This window comes from Camponotus floridanus, unplaced genomic scaffold (genome assembly GCF_003227725.1).
Source record: "Camponotus floridanus strain SB8 unplaced genomic scaffold, Cflo_v7.5 scaffold190, whole genome shotgun sequence".
NCBI classification, from domain to species: Eukaryota; Metazoa; Arthropoda; class Insecta; order Hymenoptera; family Formicidae; genus Camponotus; species Camponotus floridanus.
In genome coordinates, this window is record NW_020229315.1 from 235,537 (window position 1) to 259,037 (window position 23,501).

At 37.0% G+C, this 23,501-nt stretch overlaps 3 protein-coding genes across 3 annotated transcripts; 2 read left to right on the forward strand and 1 right to left on the reverse strand.

Moving 5' to 3' along the window:
* The first annotated feature begins 333 nt into the window (after positions 1-333).
* On the forward strand, positions 334-1,533 carry LOC112637666. The gene has a single exon (XM_025407875.1). It carries the CDS (start codon positions 334-336, stop codon positions 1,531-1,533), a length of 1,200 nt encoding a protein of 399 aa, XP_025263660.1.
* A 3,013-nt stretch (positions 1,534-4,546) lies between these two features.
* LOC112637667 lies at positions 4,547-6,097 on the reverse strand. The gene is made up of 5 exons (XM_025407876.1): positions 6,062-6,097; positions 5,741-5,780; positions 5,308-5,649; positions 5,047-5,218; positions 4,547-4,685 (listed from the first exon to the last, which is right to left on the reverse strand). Exons 1-5 carry the CDS (start codon positions 6,095-6,097, stop codon positions 4,547-4,549), a joined length of 729 nt encoding a protein of 242 aa, XP_025263661.1.
* Positions 6,098-6,315: 218 nt separating this feature from the next.
* LOC105249275 lies at positions 6,316-9,094 on the forward strand. The gene is made up of 3 exons (XM_011254601.1): positions 6,316-6,795; positions 6,838-8,458; positions 8,700-9,094. Exons 1-3 carry the CDS (start codon positions 6,316-6,318, stop codon positions 9,092-9,094), a joined length of 2,496 nt encoding a protein of 831 aa, XP_011252903.1.
* The last annotated feature ends 14,407 nt before the right edge of the window (positions 9,095-23,501 follow it).

Here is a 23,501-nt window from a genome sequence, read left to right on the forward strand (position 1 = left end):
CATATTGCACGCTTCGAACGTTCTTAAACATTGTAAATATCGTGTGCCATATTGCAATACTAAACTTATAGTAACTCTCTTGTGGGTGTCACTGTGTGAAAATCAAAGGAGCAAGTTCACATTATATAATCTTGTCACTTATCTTTCCCGAAGTCACTTGTCTTTCCATCTTGCGATACCCACTCGGGTGTGTACCGGTATTACTCGCGCAACTTCAAAATTGCGATCCCGAACATTTTTTGGTCCTTCGAGCCAGATCGCGAGAACTCTGCGACAACGTGATAACAATACTGTGAGTGAATTGAAAACTGTGACTGCTTCGCATTCGTGACCATGAGTGAATTACTGGAAAACCAGCTCTCGCTGCTACGCTCCGTAGCTAAAGCAGTGGACAATTTTAAGAAAATCGGTCGGAATAACCTCATTCCAGCCAAGATACAAGCTCGAATGACGTTACTCAAAAATACCTGGAGTAAGTGTCTTGAAGGGCACAGCTTTTTGCTGAAACGTTACCCGGAATCCAAGCGTGACCTCATCGCCTACTTCCAAGAGGAACAGAGGGATCAATACGAGGAAATCTACCAGGAAGCGTTTTTTTTCATGTCTGAATGTTTGGAGGAGTTCGAACCTTGCGTAAGTCCGCTCCAATCTAGCGACCGATCTGTATTTCACATACAACCGGAATCCACGCTGTCGTTGAAGCATTTGCCGCCGATACGATTACCTCCGTTCTCCGGTAAAGCCGACGAGTGGGAGAATTTTCGCAATAGATTTACTGCGTTAATTATTCAAAATAACGAACTATCCGATTTTGCTCGCATGCATTTTCTAGTATCAAGTTTAAACGATAGAGCTCGCGACGTTGTTGCCGGTACTCCTGTAACCGCTGATAATTTCGCCGTCGCATGGAAAGCGTTAACCTCTCGTTTCGAAAATAAACGTAAACTCATCGAGATCCATGTTGCGGAATTATATAATTTACCTCCCGTCAACCGAAAGTCTTCCGCAGAATTGCACGCTTTACGAGACAAAACCGATAGAGCGCTCTCAGCATTAAAACGTTTAAACCGCACACAAGATGAGATCCTTAATGACATTCTCGTTTACTTTGTATCGCTCAAGCTTGACCCCGACACTTGTCGCGCCTGGAAACTCAAAACCGGATCGGAATCGACGCCGTCGAATTATGACGATTTAATTAACTTGATTTCATCGCGCGCGCTCGCACTTGAAGAATTATCGCCTTCCGTCGCCAATAAAAGTCGTCCAACTGTAAAAGCAAATAATGCGACCCTCTCTAATCAGTCTCCCGGTCAATGTACATTATGTAAAAAACCGCATTCTTTCAATAAGTGTCCGCAATTCTTAAACAAGAGTCCGAGTCAACGACACGAATTAATTAAAAATTCAAACCGATGTTTCAACTGTCTTGGCATCAAGCATTCAATCCAAGAATGCAAAAGCAAATTTAAATATCGTACATGTCAAAAGAAACATCATTTTCTCTTGCACCTTGACTCGATCTATCGATAAAAGCGAGACTCAATCCAATGCGTTAAGCCTAAAGGTGCCTTTACATGGGAACGTCTGAGCGTCGAGCGTTAAAGCGTCAAAAAGTGTGACACGCGCAGTGTGCCTAGTGATTTGTTGAAACGCTGGAGCAGTCAGTAAATCATCTAAATTGCGGAATATTATCAAATATTATCATTATTATCAATATTATCAAATATTATCAATAAAATATCAGTTAATTATCGTTATCATCAATGGTTATTAGAATGCAGCAACATTATTAACCATAAATGTAAGAAACAAAAAAAGTTGAATTAATTGCAGCAATGTCAGCAATGATAAATATAATAAAAACAAACAGTAAAAGGAAGAAGAGACTGTGGATGTCAAAAATTTTCACCGAAAAGCAAAGATTATATCACGGATTATATCACGCAACATTGCCCAATATAAGGCTGGAAGATCTGCGTTTCAAAAATTTTACAAGAATGACTACAACACAATTTGAAGACCTATTGTTAATAATAGGAGATAATTTACAGAAATTTTATGTTGTACGTGAATCTATAAATGAAGAGTAACATTTATTAGTAAGTAAGGTACTTATAAACTTATATATACTTATAAACTATGTTATTGTAAATAATATGTGATATATGAAATCTCTCTGACAATATTAAATAACAAAGTATGTTTTATATATTTCTTATACTTATTAACAGATATTTCGCCTCAGGAGACAGTATGACATCTTTGTCATACACGTTTTTAATATCTGTAAGCAGTTTTTCAAATATTATACGTGAAACATGTTCTGTCATATGGGAACATTTATGTCCTATTATACTTGCACAATGTGACACAAATGACTGGAAAGACATTACAAATGACTTTGCTAACAAATGGCAGTTCCCTCATTGTATTGGTGCGATTGATGGAAAACACATCATCATTCAAGTAATTCTTAAAGTGAAAAAGATATGTATATAATAAATTGAGGCAATTTAACTTTACTCAATATTGTTTCAGTGTCCTGACAACGCGGGATCAGCATATTATAATTATAAAGGCAGTCACAGCATTATTTTACTTGCATTAAGTGATGCAAATTATATCATACGCTGTGTAGACATTGGTGGCCCTGGAAGACAGGGTGATGCAGGCGTTTTCAAGAATAGTACTATAGGTTTGTTATTAGAAAGAAAAGAATTTAATCTTCCAGCTCCTAAAGCATTATATGACGATGGTCTAATTTTACCATATGTATTGGTGGGAGACGAGGCATTTCCATTAACAGACTATATGATGCGACCATATCCAGGAAAAAGTGGAATGACATTAGAGAAACGGATATACAATTATCGTTTATCTCGAGCTTGGCGAACGGTCGAAAATGTCTTCGGTATCTTAGCTAGTCAATGGCGTCTTCTAAGACGACCAATTATAGCAAACGTTACAAATGTAATAAAAATGATTCAAGCAATAATTTGCCTTCATAATTGGCTGAAAAAGCATGATTATGAAGAAGAAGCGTATGTAACAGGGAATCTTGCAGATCGACTTGTAGCAGATGGAGATATCTCTTGAAGACGGCTCTTAGAGAAACAATATTGACGATTATCATGCATTTAGAAATATAAAATGTACTCAAGCAAGAGCGCATTCATTACGCGCAGCTAACATTCGAGAAGAATTTTGCACATATTTCAATGAAGAAGGAGAAGTTGGTTGGCAAAACATTCAAATATACAAGTGAAGCACATGTAAATGTATTATATAATAATGATATTGTACAGTAATTGTTTTATTATATTGTACAATAGTTTTATTATAGTTAATTATAGTTGTACTATTGGAACGAGATCGAAATAAAGATAATATTGCAATAACTAAAATTATTTTAAAAAGAAATACACAATGCTTCGTAAAAGTTAAAAGTATTAGAAATCGATATTCTACAAAAATAATATGTTATAAAATATTTGACAATAAATTATACATCTACATATAATGTAACATCTCAATATATTTTGAAATAAAATTAAAAAGGAACATCATCTTAATTTCTTATAATTATTAAGTATACAGAAAAATTATATTGTGACACTAAAAAAAAAGTAATGTAATTCAAACATAATAATTATCTTTTAATTATATTCAAAAGCAATAATGAGAAAATATAATAAAAACGTAAGAACAAATATAAAAATGTAGAAACATAGTAGTATTGCTAACATGTCATGCAAAATTAATAATAAGTTATTCATTCTCGTGTTGTTCTTTGTTAGCAGTATCTTGTAGCAATTTTAATAAAAGTGTATTTTGTATTCAGTTTAAGCAATCTTTGTTTTATATATATAAACATACCATCCAATGCATCTATTTCAGGTGGCTTTGGAAGATTTATAAGGCATTTCTTTATTATAAAATGCTTCAGCTATACGATTCATTGATGCACTCAAATCATTATTAGTTTTAGCCCGTTTACAGGGTTTAACAGAGGATTCATCTGCAAAGAGATTGTTTGAATATACATTAATACGTAAATATAATACCTACATATTCTAGAATGCAATCAGTTAATTAGCAAATAATAAATAAGATGTATAATACCTTCATTACTTTCATGTTATTCGATATTGTCTAAGTTGTTCTCATCAAAAAGATCGTTAGACGTAATAGTTGAAGTCGATTAGATATGGAGTAAAATAAAATATGCTTGCAATGAGTCATTATACTATTTACAGGGTCCATTATGAAAGTAATGCGCATGATTTTATTGTGACGCGAATATCCATCGCAGTATGGTAAAATGAGTCGGGAAATGTAGTGTGGGGTGTGGCCTTCCAAGGCAGCCGATCGTCAGTTTGCTCCGAGCAGCCCGAGTGGAAAGACGTGCATCCGCGTGAAGTGTGTTTTTCGTCTTTGTAACACGGTGCGATGCAGAGTTCGCTTGAACAGCGATACGCCATCAAGTTTTGCGTGAGGCTTGGAAAGAATGCAACCGAAACATTCCAGATGCTTCAAGAGGCGTTTAAGGAAAACTGCATTTCAAGGTCACAGTCCGGGAGGTGGCACAAGGCGATCTCCTTCCGGCCCTCCTTGAACGCCTTGTGCCACCTCCCGGACTGTGACCTTGAAATGCAGTCTTCCTTAAACGCCTCTTGAAGCATCTGGAATGTTTCGGTTGCATTCTTTCCAAGCCTCAAAACTCCAAGACGCAAAACTTGATGGCGTATCGCTGTTCAAGCGAACTCTGCATCGCACCGTGTTACAAAGACGAAAAACACACTTCACGCGGATGCACGTCTTTCCACTCGGGCTGCTCGGAGCAAACTGACGATCGGCTGCCTTGGAAGGCCACACCCCACACTACATTTCCCGACTCATCTTACCATACTGCGATGGATATTCGCGTCACAATAAAATCATGCGCATTACTTTCATAATGGACCCTGTATGATATATATTTTTTAATTTGTACACATGTGTGTACAAATTAAATATATATAAAATAAATAAAATGATATATACTTTCTATTTGTAGACACCGAACGTAAAAAGGACATCGCTTCAAAATGTTTCCAAAGTTTTTGTGAATTCGATCTTGCTGATGTACTGGGTTTCTTTCCTTCAGCCACTGCTTTACTAAACGTGTCTTTAAGTGTTTTCCATCTTTTTTTAGCGTCCTCAGAACTGATATGACCTAATACATTTGTAAAAACATTTTCAAAATACTTAATTAACCCCACCAATACTTTTATTTGATGATTCAAGTTTATGTGAAATAGATACCATTAAGAGCATTAGAAATTTCTTTCCATAATTCTGCAAGTTTGTGTCTACCATGAGCAGACAAAGGCAATGTATAATCATACAAAGGAGGTCTCTTTCTGATTTCTTCAATCAACATTTCTTCTAATGTATTTTTGTCCAATGTTGTCGAACACGATATTGAGTTTTGTGAATCATCGTTAACAATATAGCATTCATCTATGTGTAGACTGGATTTAGCTTCCACTGCCTTGTCTATTCGTGTTTCTTTTTTTTCAAATGATAAGCTCTTTGACTCAGTTTGTAATAATACGAGTTGTTCTTTGTCATTATATATTATTTTTGCCAAATATTCTTCTTTTTCTGCAATATTATCATAGTATTAGTTACTATTTTAATCTTTGAATAAATGTATAAAAGTTATTTATCATATACTTTTATTAATTGTACTTACGATTAGTAGGATAAAACATCCCGGTCTCTTCATTGTAACACTATGCCAATGTTTCATGCATTCATGATTAAAAATATTGTTTTTATTAATTTTCAACGTGCATACTCCACACGTTATATCCTATACAAAGAATACATTGTAATAAATAATATTCATGTTGTATTTAGAAAACATATATTTATGCCAATTATTCCTTCTATGTTTGGTTATGTTGTAATACGCTGCTAATCGAGCAATTCTATAATATATATTGTATAATAATATCTATTATATATTATATATATTAATACATTTTCTATGAAGAATATACAATCTACTTACCTCTACGGTATCTATTAAATTTTTGTTACTAGACATTGTATTAGCATCAAGATGCTGGAATCTGCCTGTTTAGAATTATGCGCAAGGGTGCTGCGCACGTGTTTTTGACGCTCGACGCTTGACGCTAAACGCTTCCATCTAAAGACGCCTTAAACGAAACAATCGAAACTCCTGAGACGTCAAAGGCGATCGCAATGTCCGCTGTATGTTCGAATTCGTCTGTCTCATCCGTTCTACTTGCAACGGCGAAAGTAATGGTTCGATCTCTCAACGGTCGCACCTTAATTGATCAAGGTTCCGAGGTTACATTTATCTCCGAAAAATTAGCACGTATATTGCGTTTGCCTCGAAAGCGAACTTCCGCTCAAATCTCCGCAGTAGGAGGTATCGATGCTGATACATGTCGATACTCCGCTCTCATTGAATTAGTACCCCGCGGAAAACATAAGCCAGTTTTCACAACGGCTGCTTTCATTCTCAAGGCGCTAACTAAATACGCGCCGCGATTATCAGCATCAGTCGCTGATTGGAAACACTTAAACTCTCTTACGTTAGCGGATGACGATCCCACAGGATCGAGTCCCATCGATATAATAATTGGCGCTGACATTTACGGTCACGTCATTCAAAACGGAATCCGGAAAGGACCAATCGGGCAACCTATCACTCAACGATCTCATTTCGGCTGGATTCTTTCCGAACCTGCTCAAACTCAAAACGCTCGCACAATTAACGTGTTTCATTGTTCCCTTGAGCATGACTTGCGTCGTTTCTAGGAGATCGAAAAAATCCCACGACATAAGATTCTGTCCCCTGCCGAGGAACATTGCGAAACTCATTTTATCACTACTCACTCACGAGCCTCCGACGGGCGCTACGTCGTTCGCCTCCCATTTAAAACGACGCCGCTTATCGATATCGGAGAGTCTCGATCTATCGCCTTCCAACGATTAACATCGTTAAAACGTCGTCTCGATACGAATTCCGACATCAAATCGGAATATTCTGCCTTTCTCGCCGAGTATGAACTCAATCATATGCAAAGAGTTCAACCCCCGGCCGCGCCTAATTCTCAAATTGTTTATCTTCTGCATCATCCAGTAATCCGCGAAACTAGCGCAACTACAAGACTAAGAGTTGTCTTTAACGCATCCAGTCTAACCACCAACGGAACGTCATTGAATTCTCATTTAGAAATTGATCCTAAATTACAGATGGAAATAACTTCTATTTTGTTAAGATGGCGACAACATAAATACGTTTACACGGCTGATATAGCAAAAATGTATCGACAAATTTTAATAGATCCCCGCGATCGCGATTATCAACGCATTGTCTGGTACAATGGTGATAACTCAGCCATTCAAGATTATCAGTTGTTGACTATCACTTATGATACCGCTTCAGCTCCGTTTCTCGCTCTTCGAGTACTGAAGCAGTTGGTTAAAGATGAAGGAGTCGCATTTCCCCTCGCGATTCCGATTTTACAAGATAACATCTACATGGATGACGTTCTGTTCGGAGCCGACGACATTCTGTTGCTACACCAATCGCGCGAACAACTTTGCGCTCTTTTATCTTGCGGCGGATTTCACCTACATAAATGGGTGAGTAACAGCTCTACTCTTCTATCAGACATTCCAGAAGAATGTCATGGACTCGCAGGAAATACTGCCAACTCTCGAGGAGAATTTCAGCGTTCTAGGATTATCATGGAACCCGCATTTCAATTCCGAGCGTCTCTTCCACAATCACTTCCTAACACAAAGCGAAAGATCTTGTCAACAATCGCAAAATTATTTGATTTATTGGGATGGCTCATCCCCGTGACCATCAACGCTAAAATATTTATGCAACAATTGTGGCGACTAAAAATAAACTGGGATGATGCCATTCCCTCGCAAACGATTCAGCGCTGGGAATCAATCTATCAAAATTTATCAGCATTAAATGATCTCCAAATTCCTCGATGGACAGATCAAGATCATGACACTGCTCGATGTGATTTTCACGGATTCGCGGACGCGTCTAACGCTGCTTACGCCGCTGCCATTTATATGCGAACGACCTCGTTATCAGGAGAAATTACAATGACATTATTAGCGGGCAAATCGAAAGTTGCTTCGCTCAAAACAATGAGCATCCCTCGACTCGAGTTATCGGCAGCTTGCCTACTTGCTCGGCTAATCGAGTTTACTCAATCATCTCTACACATGTCTAACATTACATGTCATTGTTGGACTGATTCCACCATGGTTTTAGCATGGCTAAGTTCGCATCCATCAAGATGGAAAACTTTCGTATCTCATCGAGTAGCCGACATTCAATCGCAATTACCTAATGTCAAATGGCGTTACATCCCATCCGCAGACAACCCGGCTGATTGCGCTTCTCGAGGTATCTCAAACTCCGACCTTAATTCCTTTCATTTGTGGTAGCACGGTCCTACCTGGCTAAAACTCAATCAAACTGAATGGCCAAACGACGCCGCTCCTCCACCTTCGGAAACACCCGACGAGAATCGGAGTATTGCAGTGCATTCCGCTCAAACGAAGGCCAGTTGGGATTTAGCACTGAGATATTCAACTTGGCCAAAATTAATAAGAATCTCGGCATACATCATTCGTTTTGCAAATAGGTGCCGAAAAAAGGATCAAGTTCCAAGCAATTCAGAAATACAAGGTCAAGCTTTGTCTGCCATTGAATGCCGCGCGTCAATTTTGGATCCTAACAATTCAATCGAAAGTATTCTCTGAGAAATTTAAGGCACTCGATAACAATCAGTCCCTCCCATTAAGAACACCGTTTACTCCGCTGCGACCTTTTCTGGACGAGGAAAAAATAATTCGAATCGGCGGACGCTTGAAACATTCCACACTCTTGTTCACTACTAAACATCCAATACTCCTAGCTCCCCATCCATTAGTCAAGCTCATAATACGACACGCTCACGTTCGATCCTTACACGCTAGCGTTCAACTTACATTAGCCACAACACGCCAAGACTATTGGATTCTCAAAGCTCGAACGTAAATCAAACAGATTATACATCAATGCATTAACTGCGTAAGAGAGAAAGCCGAAATTCCCACACAACTAATGGGCGATCTTCCACAAGCTCGAATCTCCACGCCCGCTCGAGCTTTCAGCCACTCTGGAGTAGATTACGCGGGCCCTATTTTTACTCGTGCATCATCAGGTCGTGGAATCACATCGCGAAAAGGCTATATTGTTCTATTTATCTGCCTGGCTTCAAAAACCGTTCACTTGGAATTAGTTAGCAATTACTCAACCGAAGCGTTTCTCGACGCTTTCTCACGCTTTTGCGCTCACCGCGGCCTGCCATCCACAATGTATTCAGATAATGGCACCACTTTCGCGGGAACCGACGCTGAATTATCAAAAGCTTATCGGAGCGCAGTAATCCCGATTTTCAAAATCAGACTGCAGCCGATAACATTCGCTGGCACTTCATTCCTCCCCATGCTCCGCATTTCGGCGGGCTGCAGAAAGCCGGCGTTCGCAGTATAAAACAGCACTTGCGACGGATTCTGGGCTCCCACACTCTAACTTATGAGTTTTCCACGCTCCTCTGCCGCATTGAGGCATGCCTCAACTCTCGACCTATCGGTCCGCTCACGGATACTCTCGATGACTACGCACTTCTTACGCTGGGTCATTTTTTAATCGGCTCCGTAATCACGGTTAATTCCGAACCTTCGATTTTATCCTTAAATGAAAATCGATTGTCTCGTTGGCAATTAACTTCTTAAGGACCAAACGTCCGTTTTTCCAACACTTTTTTCAGTGACATTTTCTGCTACCGAATCGATCGTTAAAAAATTTCAAAACAATGAATTCTAACGTAAAATTGCCTGAACTTTCGAAATACGTCATCAGAATCGCAAAAACATGCAAACTGAAATAATTATATTCGTTTATTTAACAAAAAATACGAATTTTTCATTGCATCAAATCTTTATTTGAATATTTTCGTCTCGAATTTATGTAGATACCTTTAATAAGTGAAATTCTTGCGTCCATGGACCCTAAGCTTGAAAACGTATAGGTTAGTTTTTCAAAATTCAAGATGGTCCGAAGTCCAATATGGTGGCTAAAAGCCAAAATTTTTTTGCTATTCCTGATTTTCCATATTGGAGCAATATTTTCGAATAAATTCTTATACATGCATGTACATAGGGGTTTTTGAGGTCGCTGATTACGGATCCGAAATCAGATTTTCCTAATTGAAGATGGCGGATTCAATATGGCTGCCAAAAATTATTAAAACTTTCCGATTTTCATCAAAATCTTTAAAGTACTCTTCAAGCCATTAAAATTTGTTGCACGTTTTTCTTCTTTAACTTTTATAGTTTAGCAGATATTCAATTCTAAAGAAAAATACTGTTTTTCTTAAAAGGGGTGGTTCACCCCTTAAAACTCAAAATCCGCACATATAAAAAAATACATGTCTTTTAGATTTGTGTATTTAACAATATGTTTGAAGAAGAGTCAAATCGGTTCCGGACAGTTGTGACAGTTCCCTTGTTAGTAAGAAATACTTTATATATTTTTATATGTACTTATATACTTTTTTTGCAGAAAATTAATACTGTTTTGCATAAATATAGAAGTTTTATAATATAGAATTTTTTTTAACTTAACACTATTTTGCACATATAATAATTTTTACAGTAAAAAATTCAATAATGTAATTCAAAGTGCATATGACTCAGTTCTATATTATATATTAAGATCAAAGTGATTAGTGAAGTGCAATCTTTTGCAAAGGTTTTAAATTTACTCTCTTTTAAAAATAAAATATATGAAATAATAAAAATATATATTCTATTAAAATTATCTTTTTCAGCATCCATATTTTACGGTGAACTTACTGATATCTATGACAACCGGAATTGTTATAGATCCATCACAAAATATATTTTACTATATAATCCAAACTTTGCAAACTATGTGGGAAGAAAATTTGAGCGCTATCAAGTCACTATCTTGTGATCCTTTCTTCCATTTCATCAGGTATTTGTTTATACACATTCAATTATTATAAATAAATATAAAAAATATTTTTGTATATCTGCAAGTGTCAGAATGTGAAATTTGTAGATATGTTTTCCAAACACATGTATACACACACAATTTTGTTGACCTAGATATATTAATTTCACTCACTATTTATTCAAATAAAGTAAGATAAAATATTAGATTTATTTTGAATAATTTATCTTTTAATTACAAAATAATATGTTTTTTATTTACAAGGGCTGTATGATAAGTACCTGTGTTTAACGACTGATAACATCACTGACTCAAAATCTGTATATTTTATCATTTAACTCCATTTTTCGAATGTCGCTTGTCGAATCGAATCAATAACCGATATTGCTCTTTTTTTATAGTTGCAAACAAACACAAACTTACGCACTTTCAATATCTATCAAAACAAAACTACTCGATAAATCTGTCTGAAATTTTGACAGCGACGTTCGAAAGATGGCGTTAAACACGCGTATACAGATTTTGAGTCAGTTGGTGCTATCAGTCGTTAAACACAGTTTTAATCTTTTAAAATAGTTAGGTTAAGTTAGGTTAGGCTAGAGACCCTCTAATAAGAAACTGGCCATCAGGGGGCCATTTATGATTGGTACACCATTTTAGGCAACTCCCGCACATATTCAAATTTTAATAACCCTATTTTGAATATAAGAAATTCATTAATAATAAATATTACAAATAAATAATGAATATTATATATATAGATAATATATAAGAAATATATAAATAATGATAAAATTAAAATAAAAATATAAATAATATTATAAATAATTGTATAGCTAGGAGAGTGAGTTCTAACACAGGTCCTCTCAGGGAGGGGGGAGTAAAGAGTGAGAGAAAACCGCGATGCGGGGAGAGTGATGTCAAAGGCGCGGGGAAGGAGGAATTGCGGCACGGAGAGTAACGTCACGCGCAGGGAAGGGGGATCCGTGGTGCGACCTATGGACGAGGGGTCCGCGAGGAGAAGGGGGATCTGCGGAAAGAAGACGATGCGAAGGTGTGAAGAATAGCGCTACGTGTGGAAAAAGGATAGCGCTAAGTATGTGAAGAGGACAAGGATGTCATTAACGTGCGACAAGGATGGCATCAACGTGGGACAAGGACGGAGCATTGTAAAATGGCACAAAGGTGGAAGAAAGATGATGCAAAGGTAAGTGAGTGAATGAATGATAGCGACGTGCATATCAAAGAGAGAGAATGATAATAGCGCAAAAGAGATAGCGCAAGAACAACGCGTGCGAGAGAGAACGATAATATCGCGGGAATAACGCATCCAAAAGAGAGAACGATAATATCGCGAAAATAATGACGAGTATGATAGAGACAACGATAAATTCTTATAATTAGCGCGAGAGAGATAGCGCAAAGGATGGGAGCGCAAGAGAAAGACGTGTAAATAAATACATTTTTTCAATTATAAATATAAAATTTAACTGACAAGGAAAGGGTCGGAAGTGTCCCCCTCCGATTTTAATGAGCTTTGAATATGTTGTAGTCTAGATCAAAATAGGAGACACGTATTTTTTTATAAGTGCTGAGTCGGCCGTTAAGGGGGTGAAACACCTTCTTGAAAAAAATCGATTTTTTCATTTCTCAGCGGATACCGTCGAAGCGATAAGAGATATAAACAAAAGTTTCAAATAAAAGTTTTATGGTCTTTAATGTACTTCAAAATCATGTAATCAGATTTGTCGAAAATGTCATATTTTTCGAAATCCCCCCCCCTCCCTTTTAATGTTTGAAAATTTTTAAATTTGTCTCATAACAAAACTTATAGCTCATTTAACGACAAATTCAATCATATATAATAAAGTTGTATTCCGAAGTCATTATATATATGTATATGGAAATATTACATAAAATACCGTACATAATTATTGCATACAAGAATAACAAATATTCATGGTTGATATCGGTTACAAAGATGATGATCATGAAAGAAATGATTTATACAAAGGGATTTTTTACACCATGCGCAAGAAATTACAGCAATTTCACCGCAAATATCACATGTTGGTTTTAAATTAGTTTTGAAACAAAAATCTACTGGTGTATCAAATTCTTCTGGTTTCTTTTCTAAATAACCACTTTTATACCATGCATATTTGAATAAATTTTTAAACCTTGGTGATGAAAATTGATTATGTGTTAATGATTGTAATTTTAAAATATTGTTTCTTGAATGAAGCTTGACGTCAAGATCTAAAAGCATGATGGTATCTGAAAAATGTCTAACAAAATTTTTCCATAAACGAAAACCGAATACATCTAAAGGTTGTATTTTTCCCGTTGCTCCAGCTGGTATAGTTAACAAATTAATATTGTCTATAAAATCTGGTTTGTTTCTTTGAATTATATCAGGACAATGACCAGTCCAAGAATCTAATAATAACACTGATTTTGGTCCAACATTTGGAAAAAACACTTCTTTTATCCAGATCTCAAAATGATGCGATGTTAATTTTCCAGATTTTGATGCCATGACAAAGATATTATTATCTTTAAACATTGTTTCTTTTACTATTGGACCAAATGTTCCAGTAGGTTCTTTTAAAACAATAAACAGAGGCGATAATAATCTACCATCAGCTGAAACAATAGGTTGTATAGTATAACTATGTGTAGTTGCTGATATGGATTGTACTATGCGCTCTACTTTTTTAATACCAATAGGTGATAGTGAACGACCGGAATGAAATTCTAATTGAAATCCACTTTGGTCCGAATTATATACATTTTCAATTCCATATTGTATAATAGAAGATTTAACATTTTCGATAAATGACTTGCTTCGTGCTTCTAAATCTTTGTCTGACGCTAAATTTTTTTTTGTTATAAATTTTGTAATTTTTCTAGATACGATATTATGTGCAAGCTTAAACCTTTTTACCCATGATAATGATGCTGTAAACCCAAGTAGATTTACTTCCTTCTGTGCGCGAAGAGCCCATCGAGCAATATCAATGTCATGAATAATTATTCCCTTTTCAATACCTTCATGGAATTTATTTAACGTATATGTTGAAATTTCTTTCAGTTTATCAAATCTGTTGCCACCTTGATTTACTTGCTGCTCCCATCTTCTTAATTGACGTAATGACGTGACTTTCCGAAATCTATTTCTTATAGATGCAAGAGTTCTTGACTTTTTTGTTCCACTTCTCCATAACTCTACTGCATTTCTTTTATATTCTATTGGTACAGAATCCGCAACACATTCAATTTCTTTTACAAAATGTGTCTTCTTCTCTTTCTTCATCAATTACAGGTTCTACTTCAGGTATATCAAATTCGTTTTGAAAATCTAATGATGATTCTTCATAAACTTCAAACGCTTCTTCATACATTGATCGAAGCATATTTTCCATCATGTCTTTTGTTTCATTTTCATCTGTTGTAACAGGACTTTCTGGGAATTCCCCAGTCATATACAGTGCAGTGTATAGCAGTACTGCTACATTTCTTGGATTAAACATTATCTAAAAAAATTATTAACATTATGTATATTTGTTTTATAAATATTAGCAAAAAAATACTTATTAGCAACAAAAATATTTTATTATTTAATGCGTATTAATAATTTGTTACGTTTTCCGAGTTTCATGAAAAATAGAACAGTTTTATCACATAACTTAAATAAAGTAATAAAATATTAATTATAATTTAAATACATTAAAACAAAACAGATAAACCGCAATTTTGAATGAAGTGTAAGTAAAAGCAAAAAACTATAAAAGTTTTAAAAATCGAAAAAGTACATACATACTGTATTGTTGTGTGCGTGGGGCACAATTGTTTTTTCAGGATAACGGCTAGTCTTGTTAATTAACTCGAGCACTTGTTAATTATTTGATAACTGATTTGTGACTGTCCGCCGCTTCTAGGCGGTGGCTTTTAACGCCTCCGGTTCTGAACGATTATCGGAGGAGGATCGCGCGGTGGCATGACCAAATAAAATCATTGGTTATTTCTAAAGTGGCGTGATCAAAATGCAAGCGAAGGAAGTCCGAAGACTTCCTCGCATTTTATTGCAATTCAGCGCTATTTCGAGAGTGATTTCTTCCTCTGTTTGATGACTTGGCCGTGTGATACTGGCTGTATCAGCACTTCGGGCAGCTGACTTTCTTATCGCGACGCATTTTTTCGCTCGCTTTATAAGTTATAATCCTTTTAATTATTTTCTTATATATATAAATATATTTACTATCGCGCTCGCGTATATTCGATAGACGCTTTAATAGTAATATGTGTTCCACTGCACGCAGTTGTTAATAAAATAATATATTGCACCAACTCATTTCGCGAATGCGACATCTGTTTATTCATAGAATTGAATCTATTAACATCGGCATCTGATCAATAATTTTCCTTGTCCGACTAGTTTTATTTTTCATGCATTAAAAACATTACTTTTTCATATAAATTATATGTATATTTATTGTCACATAATATAGACATATATTATAATTATAATTATTATATAATTTATAATTATATTTATAAATATAATTTCTATAATTTATAAAAATATATTCTCATAAATTATTTATTGCTAATTTATGGTTGCCTCTGTGAGTTTGCGAAGAAAAATGACTGTCGCTGTGAATAACGAGCGTCATAAGGCGGATAAAGCGGGCGTATAGTAGTGTATAGGGATATTTTTAATTTATTTCTGAAAAATGTGACTTCGGAATACAACTTTATTATATATGATTGAATTTGTCGTTAAATGAGCTATAAGTTTTGTTATGAGACAAATTTAAAAATTTTCAAACATTAAAAGGGAGGGGGGGGGATTTCGAAAAATATGACATTTTCGACAAATCTGATTACATGATTTTGAAGTACATTAAAGACCATAAAACTTTTATTTGAAACTTTTGTTTATATCTCTTATCGCTTCGACGGTATCCGCTGAGAAATGAAAAAATCGATTTTTTTCAAGAAGGTGTTTCACCCCCTTAACGGCCGACTCAGCACTTATAAAAAAATACGTGTCTCCTATTTTGATCTAGACTACAACATATTCAAAGCTCATTAAAATCGGAGGGGGACACTTCCGACCCTTTCCTTGTGAGTGTGTAAATACATTTTCGTGCGTATGTGTGTATGCCTAATAATAAAATAATAATAACTACAATAATATAAATATTTACAATACATTATTTTTATGTATCCAAAAGTTGTGTGAGTTATCCATTCCCAACCATTTCACGTATACACTTTTCCCGCAAAATTTTTTCCACGAGATATACATCGGAATTAGCGACGCGTTGTAACTCATATTCGTAGAATCCTCCAGCACAGGATTTTCACGCGAATTTTCGACTATGAATGTCGCGGAATTAGTTTTCGGCACATCGACAATCTTAAAATCTTCGGTCGTCCAATTAAGTGACAAACTTTTTTTAAAGATGGTCTTGTATTTGCTCACGCATACCAAATCGCCTACTTTAAATTTTGCTAGAGCCGCAATTTTTACATTGCTATACACCGTATTTAAAAATTTTTCGGCGATCGGCGGTGATGTAGACAAGTCTCATACCGATGGTACGATGTTTTTGCGTATTGTACTCTGCAACGAGTCGAGATAGCTCATTGATCCATTTGTAATTTCCATTAAACGTAAACATTTTCCACATATTGTTTTTTAAAGTACGATTGAATCATTCCACGACCAAGGCTTTCATAACGGAATATATCGAGTAATGATTAATGTTGTGTTTCTTCATGAGTTCCTGCACACTCCTGTTGTAAAATTCTTTTCCTCTGTCGGTTTGAAAATTTTTCGGACACACTTTATCGTCTCCAATAACCTTGAGATCGTTTTAGACATTTCGTTTCCGCTCTTACTCTTGAGCGGTACGGCCCACGCATACTTGCTCAACATTCGATAACTGTGAGTATGTATTCATGATCCTTGTTGATTCGAGAATACGAAAGCATGTCGACCACGTCCGCCTGCTACAGATCGTATCGTTGTATCCGCATACAATGACGCGTCTTCGTGGAAAATTTCTTATCGCCGGAGCATATAATTCCTAGACTAATTGTCGCTTTTCAGAAGTGTTTTTCTTCTCTCGCACGTTCGATTGAGGCATAATTAATATTGCGATATTAGATTTACTATATCTCGCTAACTGTGCCGAGTCAGATGTTGCATATCTCAGCGCATTCTTAATCTCGTCCATCATCTTATTCGCAGCGCCTGCATGTTTGTTTCGAGCGCGATTATCTTTTGCTCAATTTCTCCCTGTCGATTTCTCAAAAATTTATCCACGTATCGTTTGTTGACGGCGTCAGTATCGGTTTCCGGTTGCGCTCCGCGTTGAATCTTGCACGACCTTGCGACAAAGCCGGTAAATTATTCGACGATAATCTAAATTTATTAATTGACATTTCGGTACCAAGAACATTGAGCGAATGACACGTATCGTCGACGCATAGTTTAATTTATAATAATGCCGGCCTCGCGAAGTTTTTCGATAATTGACAAGATTTCATTGTCGTGAGTATTGTTGCCGGTTTGACGCGAGGCGTACAGCAATAGCAAACGATCTACCAATTCGTTGGGATCGTTCCAATGCATGTGATCAATCATGTTGTCGCATTATGGAGCGCGGCGCGTCTTTAACTCTTCCCACCTTTGTCGGGGAATAATGGTGCAATTACATATTTGTACTTGTATCCTTTATTACTTTTAATAGGATTATTAACTTTGTTGTCACGTTTATGCGCATTTGTTATTTTTAATATACCTTGATATTTATACAAATCGTTTTGAGTATATTTTTTATGATTGGGAAATTTTCTAAAAATCAAATCATAGATCGCTACGTATATTTTATTTCATCGATAATTATATTATCTTCCTTGTCCATATCGAACGTTTATCGCCGAGCATCATTCCTTCGCTGGTAAATTTAACACAGTAGACGTAATCCATCTCTTATTTTTATCAACACATTCATGATAGCTCCTATATATTTTTGCGCTAGTGGACCAAAATGATCTCGGAACGTTTTTTAACTTTTGGACGTTTCTAATTCGTGTCGGACCGATGTTGCAAACGAATCGGACGTGATCTCGTAAATTTCTTCGACGGATTGGGATGGGATATTGTTTGACTCGGTTGTACTTTTATTGGTGTAGAAACAGAGGCCATATTAGAAAATAGTTTCTTTCGCTTTGATCGATTCGAATATATCAGTGAATCGTTTATCGGCATATTTAGCCGTGCTCGCTTTATTCCTTGCTTTAACTCTTTTATTTTTTCTTCGCGCTTCTCATCTAACGTGAAACTCAATGACTCAATTTTCGGCGCATTAGATTCCATAGTATTTACGACAAGCTGTTTTAAAGGTTCGGTAATCGGCTTTAATTGTCTTTTCAATATGATATCTTCCTCCATTTTACCAGTTTTCAAAGCGCGATATTTTTTGCGAATCGATTCGCTCGTTTTTGCAATCTCTCTCGCAATCTTTTTACTATAGTCGTTCATGATGCTCGATCGATGTGTCGATGACGACTGATCGCTTTACGGTACCGCGAAATCGTTAAATCCTCTTCTATATCACCCATTGATCAACGTACTATCTTCATCGATGACTACGAAGCCATATTTGCGTTGCCAACATTTCTGACACAATGCGTGGAAATCGTCGTAAGACATGTCGGTTCACGTGATCGTGGTACACGTGTTTCAAGTTTGTGCTATCTTGTTTAAATAAAATCAAAAGATTCGCATTGTCGCGTATAAGATGTTTAGGTATCTTGGCATACGTTTGACAAAGATAGAAACAGTTAACACTCAAGTCAGTGATGGTAGGGTGATTTTTTCGCACATGCGTCGCGAACGCGGCGTTAACGAAATATCTAGTAGAAGTAAAAGGTGTATCACTCGTCGCCCTTAAATAAATTTCTGAAGGAAAATTTTTAGAAAATTTTTACGAGCGACAGCACACTTTCAATTCACTAATCACATTTCTCGCTGTACTTTAAAACACTATAACATTCACTTGGGAGTCGGGACTTCTTCCTAGCATCACCGACCTCAGCTTGCCCGCCAAAACTTTGACGCCCATAATCCGCTATCTGATACACCGTTGCTTTCCTGTGATTACTACTGCACATGCGCGAAAAAATCACTCGGCCTACCATCACTGACTCAAATATCGACCCATTGCAAAGTACTCTCTTATCGTATCTTGTTTGTCGCATGCCACGTCATCAAAGATAAAGATGGAATTCAGAAGCGCCTCGATCCATGGAATGATATCGCTGTTAGAGAATGTAAAATAACCAATTTCGTCTGTAGGCGCTAGTAAATTTTCCAAGTATCTATATTTCAATTGTGAAGTAATTAGTATATATACACGTTTTCGAAATGTACACCGTATGGACTTTCTATCAAACTAATCAACACGTTTATCTTACCGCAGTTTGAAAGGCCGCAAACGATACCGCGTATAGTCTACTACTAAGTCGGTAGCATGTTTTTCCATGCTTGCGTACTTTTTTCTCCTATATTAGTCTATCGTCGAAATTTGATACTTTGATTATCCGCGCTTGTCGCACAAACCGCATGTTTTCTCTTTCGAATCAATTTGGCGAATGATCAAGAGGGGGAGATCTATTTATAGAGGTGTCTCGACTCGAAACTGCATCATTTAACCCTATTAAAAATGTTTCTCCTTCTGTCGGATAAAAGCGACATTCTCTGGTTTACCGCCGAACAACTGCAATCTATCCCAAAGATTGTTTTACTGCCAAATTTTGGTAATTACGTGGAACGGTTGTGGGACAAGCTTCCAGAATATATGAAGGCTGATTCGAAGGTTCAACAATATCGTTCGTGCATGCGACATTACAATTTGTAATGTCGCATGGCAGCGAACACACATCGATGGTCCGCCACCGTTAATAAAAGATTGCGACGAATGTCAGAGAAAATCATAAGAGGTCTCTTAAATCATGCGATAAACGCGCTTCCATCGAATTATATATTTCCGATTATCAGTTTTGCGGCCCGGGAATTCGATTAGAGAAACGATTGGCTAGAGACGATCGAGACATCAATCCACTGGACGCCGCACAGTGTCACGTTTGCTTTTCTGCCACGGAATAACTCGCCGGGATCAGGAGTTCGTTGTGTCAGGTGAAAGAGAGAAACGTTGCGAGTCTGCTTGAAAACTATAGGTGTCTTTATTAGATAATAATAATTTGTACATTTATTTGCGACAAGCTATTTTAAAGGTTCGGTAATCGGCTTAAATTGTCTTTCCAATATGATATCTTCCTCCATTTTACCAGTTTTCAAAACACGATATTTTTTGCGTGTGTGTGTATGTATGGATGAATGTTTAATTATAATTAGATTGTAATTAGATTGATCCGTTTGAAGTGTCGGCGCTCGGGCGTTTTTCTTATATAAAGTTTCCTCGGCGGTCGGTTTTTGTGTATGTTGACACGAGGTTTTTATAGCGACGGTTGGGCCGATAGCTGATCGCCGGATTTTAAACCGGCTCGTGCGGTAATCGGTTCGCTTTCTGTAATTGTTCGTGACGCTTTTCGTTTTGTTCTTAATGTCGTGAATAATTACTCGCACCCCTAGTATTCGTGAAATTCTGTTGTTAATTTAACTGTTCGTGGAGTGGGTGTATGTATTAATTATAATTCGTATGTCTGTGGTTCTTGGGATTTAACAAGCATTGGACGAGAACGCTCGTCGGAGGTGGCTCTCTCTCCACCCCGGGATATTTAATAATGCTTATCGGTGGTGCGGGGGAGTGATGACTGACAGGCCGAGAACACTCGGCGGAACTGGGGCTTCCCCCCGGTCCGATTGGCAATCTAAATGTGGGTTCGGAATATACCGTAGGATCACCTAGGCGGAGTAGCCCTCCACTTTCGGTCGTATCCTCGGTATGCACTGGATTTGGAATGGGTCCGGATGTCTCCGCGCTATACCAGCGGGAGGGGATCTGGAATGATCGTTCTCGTGCGAAAGCCCGCGTGAGACGAAGTGCCTTAGGTCGGCGACAGTCCTCTTTTATATGGGTCGTTTTACCTGCGTCGGCGCAAATAGCATAACCCTTCCGAGCGGTGGTGGGATTGTCGCCGGAGTCGTGTGCCGTCGAGATAATTCGTTGGTTTTCGACGATACTCGATCGGTGAAATTTTGACGGTTTTCTTTAAAATTGTGGGCGCACCGCGCCCCTGCCCTTGCCTGACGGATGGTCGTCGGGCGGCAGCTTCCGGTCCGTAGAGTGACCGGGAACGCTTAGGGTGATGCGTTTTGGACGCATCGTTACATCGCACAGTGATAAATTTGACCTAAAAAACTGGCCAAAAATCGACGCTGCTTCTACCAGTTAACGTAAGTATTAGTGACATGTCGAATGAATACTGAATCGTGAAGGTGGATTGTCAGGCTTTAAATTGATCGTCGACTGTTTGAAGAAATTTTAAACACAACTGTCCACAGATACCCTGATTGCAACTTCGATAAGATGTGTAATTGTATTCAATTTTCACTCGTCCGAAATATCGCACAAGTTTTTTGGATGGTCGAAGATTTCCAAAACTGTCGAAATATACGACACGATCTCCCCTCTTTGCATACCCTACCCAATGAGTACCGGGACCATCAACGTCATATCGCTTATCGGTAAATTGTTCCGCATGAAAACACCTCTAAAGAAAGGTGCGGATACGTTTCGCCGATTGTTCCAATTGCACGTTAGTTTTCGCATCCGTAGGCATTTTTAATGTTTATTCATCGTTTTTTTTTCTTAGACTTTGTTGAGAATCCCCACGCTTGTACGGAGCGAGATAAAGTCCGGGACCTTCCATAGATTTTGACGCTGCATCTCTTCCAGCTGACGTTGCGCCTCCTTGCTATCGTTTACCGACTTTGCGATTCCCGCCGCACCGCCGGCCAAAGAACCGACAACTCCCAACAACGATAAAAGTGGTAAAATACCATCGCGTTTCGTTACTGGAAGTATTCGCTTTTTCCTCCTGTTTGTCGTCGACGGCTTTTTTATTCTCATGCCGAGTTTTATCTTTGCCTTCATTGCCGCCCAAATAATTGTAGCAGCGTCCGCAACGTATCGTTGGCCGAGGTCGTTGCTTCGCGAGTAAGCAATGTCGTGCTTACGACAAGCGGCGCACAGTGATAAATTTGACCTAAAAAACTGGCCAAAATTATTTCTGTACTTTTTGCTTTCAAATGGTTGTGATTCATTAATTTCTGAAGTAATATAGGAATTAAAGTAGTTTTTGGAGACAAAAGGCATATTTCTAGAGATAATACCTGAATAATATTAATAAAATATTTATATAAATTTTGAAATAAAGATGCGTAATTCTCCTAACACATTTTTCGAGTGTAAAAACTGGTAATTTTATTTTTAATTAAAGGATAGGCTATTTTCTTAAATAATAGAATTTTTGTGAGTATATATTCTTTTATTTACATATAAATTTTCATGTAAATTTAATTAAAATTGGAAGTTTTTAGGATTGTTCATAATTTTCTTCCGCTTCACTTACATATGACTCTTCTTCAGTTTCACTTTCTCCTTTTATATTTGAAATTTCAAAAGGCAGCAAAAGTCCTAAAGTCTCTTTTAAAAAAGGTATTGTGGTTTTTCTTGGGATAGGTCTGGGAGATGCCAGTCAAAAGAGGATCTGATGTTAAAAGAAGCCTGTTCAAGACATCAATATTGCATGACTCTCTGGAAAATTTTCTAGAGTTAGATAAACGATAAGATCGGAAGTGCTTGTTCCGTGCTTCGGCCGCTTCTTCGGAAAGTTGGCCAATAGGTAACAAGAAGTTTTCTATTACAGTTGCCATTATTAGTGTTCCCATCATTTGTATTACCAAAGCCAGCCTTTGGAATGTCTACAATTAAGCCTAATATATTCTTGAAATCTTCTTAGTGGCTTTTCTTCTTTTCACAGCATTTTTATCCTCTTCATTTCTGAGTTGCCATTTCTTAACTTCCAATTTGTAAGACAAGTGTAACAGGCTTTCGAAAAACTTTATACGAGCATGTAATATTGAGAGACCAAACTGGAATGTGTTTGGATCAGCTTCTTTTTCTCTGGTCAAATTGTTAAAGTCTCTTGACGTGGCTCCACTCCTATGACTGTCAACGCCACTATACCTTTATGATTTTAATTTTATCTCCATCAAGCCTGATTTCCTTTAGATTGCTTATTTTGGATTTTATGTAACTTTTCTCGTCTCTTGTTATGTCAGTACTTTTTTTAACAAATCTTATGCGAATGGGTCTACAATAGCGAGGAGAAGAGGGTGTCGGATTCTGCCATATAATTTTCTTGTTGCCAGTGTCACAAA